A 4,011-nucleotide genomic window follows, 5' to 3' on the forward strand; every position below is an offset into this window, starting at 1 on the left:
CACACTAACTCAGCTTAGAGGGAACACTGCTCACAGGGTGTCTGTTGTGGGGAGGGGAAGGGGAAGGAGTTTGTAAGCCGCTGTGAGACACCTTTGGGTAGTGAAGGGCGGGGTATAAATCCAATCTCTTCTTCTTCTATTAGTCTCCAGCTACTGGTAGGAAAACACGGTCATATCCTGGAAAGGCTATGCCTCTACCCTCTGGCATCTCGCTCTTTTTTTTTTAAAGGGTACACAACTGTGGTGGATTGGGGGGGGGTAGCACCCCACAGGACTTTAGCCAGCTGTACAGTCTCTTGCCTTCCTCAGGTTCCCAGTGGGAATTTGGAAAAAAAGGGGGGGGGTTCTGAGAGGAGGGAATCCGGGCTTAGAATAAGCTCCAAGCCTGGGTTGATAAATGATGGATAATGAGGTAACTGGATTAAAAGATGGCTTCCTTCCTACAAGTGATCAAGAATGACGTCTATTCAGAATGAGACACGCAACTGAAGTAAACATTGGCCATCAGCCAGGAATCAGGGGATGTTAGGTTTCGAAGAGTGGGTGCCTGAAGAAAAGCTGCTCTCGGGCCGCTTTATAATGCTGATATGCAGTGTTTTGCTGCAGCTTAGTTGAAACTTAAGTTACACACCAGATCTAGCAAACCCTGCTGGCATAAGGTTACCCAGATGGGGGGGCAACTTAACTAAAAGCTTGCAGTCTCCACAAGGTCTTCAGTTCACGCTCCTGGTAAACGTAACCCTTCTCTCTCACTCCCAACGACCAACCTCTGACTCTCACCCCTCAAAACTGAATTAACTAAAAGCACTCCCTGTCAGGTCTTAACTTTGTTTCCCAATACTCAGCTGCTGTTGGCCAGTTCAGAGCACAGCTCCAGTTGGCTCCTGTATTGCTGGGGCGCATCTTTCTGCTCTGCTTGTCAAAAAAAGCTTCTGGTCCTTTCTGCTGCTGGGATAAATCTGGAATCTCTAGAGCTTATTTATTTATTTATATTTGAATTTCTACCCCGGACTCTAATCTGGGAGAACCGGGTTTGATTTCCCACTCCTCCACTTGCACCTGGCTGGATGACCTTGGGCAAGCCGTAGGTCTGATAAGAGCTGTCCGTGAAAAAGAGCAGTTTCTATCAGAGCTCTCTCAGCCCCTCCTACCTCATAGGGTGTCTGTTGTGGGGAGGGGGAGGGAAAGGAGTTTGTCAGCCGCTCTGAGACACCTTTGGGTAGTAAAGGGCGGGGTATAAATCCAATCTCTTCTTCTTCAGAGTGGGGGACCCTAATCTAGAGAACTGGGTTTGATTCCCCATGCCTCCACATGCAGCTGCTGGTGTGACTTCGGGTCAGTCACAAGTTCTCTCAGAGCTGTTCTCTCAAGGGCAGTTCTTGAGAGAGCTCTCTCAGCCCCACCTACCTCACAGGATGTCTGTTGTGGGGAGGGGAAGGGAAAGGAGTTTGTAAGCCACTCTGAGACTCCTTCGGGTAGTGAAGGGCGGGGTATAAACCCAATCTCTTCTTCTTCTCAGGCGAAGTCCATGAGAGAGCTCTCTCAGCCCCACCTACCTCACAGGGTGTCTGTTGTGGGAAGGGAAAGGAGTTTGTAAGCCGCTCTGAGACACCTTTGGGCAGTGAAGGGCAGGGTATAAATCCAATCTCTTCTCTTCTTCTTCTTAATTCTGTGTCTTTTCCCCTTGTATGTAAGGAAAATAGCTTCTGGAAGTGGCCTTCTATATTCAGTTCTCTGGATGATTTGAGGCTCCATATATTCTTTACTTTTCTCCCTCTGAAGGAGAATTTCATTTGCTGCTGTAAAGATTTCATCTCTTGTCATTCGTTCATATAATATCAGTTCCCCAAATGTTTTGTTTCTTTTTGTATACGTTGACTTCGTTCTGTAGGCCGTGCCATTTTGCTTGAGGACTTCATCTGTATTTTCTGTATCCATATCTCTCACAAAGATGTATGCCCTGTCAGTTTGGTCTTTCAGCTGGTTGATCTTCTGCTGTAGAAACAAGTCTACCTTAGATTGCATAGAGTCCAGAGCCGTTTTCACAGCTTGTTCTATTATTGGAGTGATTGTTTCTTGTAAAAAAAAAGTTGGAGATCTGTAACCATTGGTGTTAGAACATTTTCCCCTTCAGCCATTTTAAAATATTGAGTTAAAAACAGAGAATCTCTCCAGCTCTTTGTCAATAAAATCTCTACAATCACACAGCTTTCTATGCTTACCCAATTACATTAAAAACAAGAGGGTTCCCAGGCAAGGCAGACAGTCTTATCGTTTAGTTGTAATACAGACTTATCAGTGGTTTACAAGGACCTGAGAACATAATATACTTTACAGTTTTCAACAAGCTGCAAAGGTATGCAAATGAGTTATAAGGAAATGACGTAGTGAAAGTTGAAAATACACGCTTAATAGTTCATTAATTCTACCTTCTTTCTTCTTGATTTTAGTTTATGGTCCAAATAATAAGATGTAAATATTTATAATCCAAATTAAATGTCCTTCTATGAATTCTTATGGTTTAATTATAATTCCAGGGAAAATAGGTTTCTATTTCAATAATATAAAATCTGACGCTTGTTACAGTGTTCCAAAGATTTAAAATCCACAATATGGTTTTGTAATCAGAAAGTAGAATAATACCACATTTATAAATCTGTTTCACAGTTTTCTTCTCAGACGTCAACCTTATCTTCTGTAGCCCAGTAAATTTATTAGCCGCTTTAAAGAAATGGGGGGGGGGGAGAAAGATTCCTCACCCCTCCCTTTCTTTTCCCCCTTACAAACGGTTTAAAGGGCTTAATCAGTGGGAAAGTTCCTAGTATTGTTGCAGTTAGGGTTACTCATGGTGATTTTATCTTCTTGTATTGTTTTGTTGAGATGTTCTGTTTCCCCCTCGTCCCATGGCTGCCACGGACACTCTCACTGAGATCTTGCTGGGGGCAGTCTCGGACTTCCACCCGCTTGTTGCCGCTCACGGGGAGTCTGAGTCAAGCCCCTTCCCACAAGCTCCTCTCCGGAGAGCTGACTGGAGTTCTGGAGCCCCCGAACTCCTCTTAAGGATCCAGGGATCTGGTGGCTTCACGGGAGCAAGTCCCGGAGCCATCCATTCTCGTCTCGCCAAAAACCAGAACCACGGGTTACCTTCAATCACACAGTGAAGATCTTTGTGCTGTGGTGGCGGCAGCCGCCAAAGCAGTGTTTGTAAAAGAACTGCACAGCCAATCAGAAGCTCTGCCGGGCCAAAGTCTGCAAGCACTAGGCCGTGTCAAGAAAGTGGGGGCCACGGAGCCCTCGGGCACCCACCACATTGGGGATCCCTGCATCGGTCTGATGGGGTTGGGCTGGGGAGGAAGCTGGGCAGGGAAGGGTCCAGTTTGAGAAGGCGTGCCGGGGGGGGGGGGCTGGGAAGGGCCAGAGAACAGCCAGCCTTTCCCTCACATCTGGGTATTCTGTATTTTTCCCTCAGGGGGGACTTTGGACGTCAACGGGGTGCCTCCCCCTGCTCCCAGCACCAACGGGGAGAACGGCAAGGTCCCCGCCGACGTGGTGGATTTGACACTGGACAGCTCGTCCTCTGAAGAGGAGGAGGAGGAGGAGGACGATGACGAGGACGATGACGTGGGGTCCCGGCGGAAGCGGCCCCGCCTGTACAAGAAAGACCTGGCCTCCGCCTGCTGACTGCCATGGGCACTACGGAACTCCCAGTGGAAAAGCTTGAATACTCTGGTGCTTACTTGGATATGGGAAGAGGGGCTGTTCTCCCACACACACACACACACACACACACACACACACCCCATCTCGCCCTTCTCCGAAGGGAACCTTCAACCCCACCTTCGGATCCAAGATAAGACTTCAAAAGGACGCACCGGGGAGCTGCTGCATGGCCGGACTTCTCTTCCACTTCCCTTCCTGTCCCTTTGAAACAATCTCAGGCTCTTGTCAGCTTGGCTCGAACCACAGCCGGAAGAGAGGGACTCAGGCAGCCTGTTGGGAATCGCCACTGTC

General features: G+C 47.8%; 1 protein-coding gene across 2 annotated transcripts in view; it reads left to right on the forward strand.

Moving 5' to 3' along the window:
- PIAS4 (protein inhibitor of activated STAT 4) overlaps nt 1-3,780 on the forward strand; it is a 55,636-nt gene extending 51,856 nt beyond the window's left edge. For both annotated transcript variants that reach the window (XM_015420534.1, XM_015420533.1), the window contains exon 11: nt 3,470-3,780. In XM_015420534.1, coding sequence (XP_015276020.1) covers nt 3,470-3,681 — 212 coding nt within the window. In that variant the 3' untranslated portion in view covers nt 3,682-3,780. The remainder of the gene's footprint in view (nt 1-3,469) is intronic.
- The last annotated feature ends 231 nt before the right edge of the window (nt 3,781-4,011 follow it).

The sequence above is a fragment of the Gekko japonicus genome, unplaced genomic scaffold, assembly GCF_001447785.1.
Source record: "Gekko japonicus isolate JY-2015 unplaced genomic scaffold, Gekko_japonicus_V1.1 scaffold632, whole genome shotgun sequence".
Taxonomy (NCBI): Eukaryota; Metazoa; Chordata; class Lepidosauria; order Squamata; family Gekkonidae; genus Gekko; species Gekko japonicus.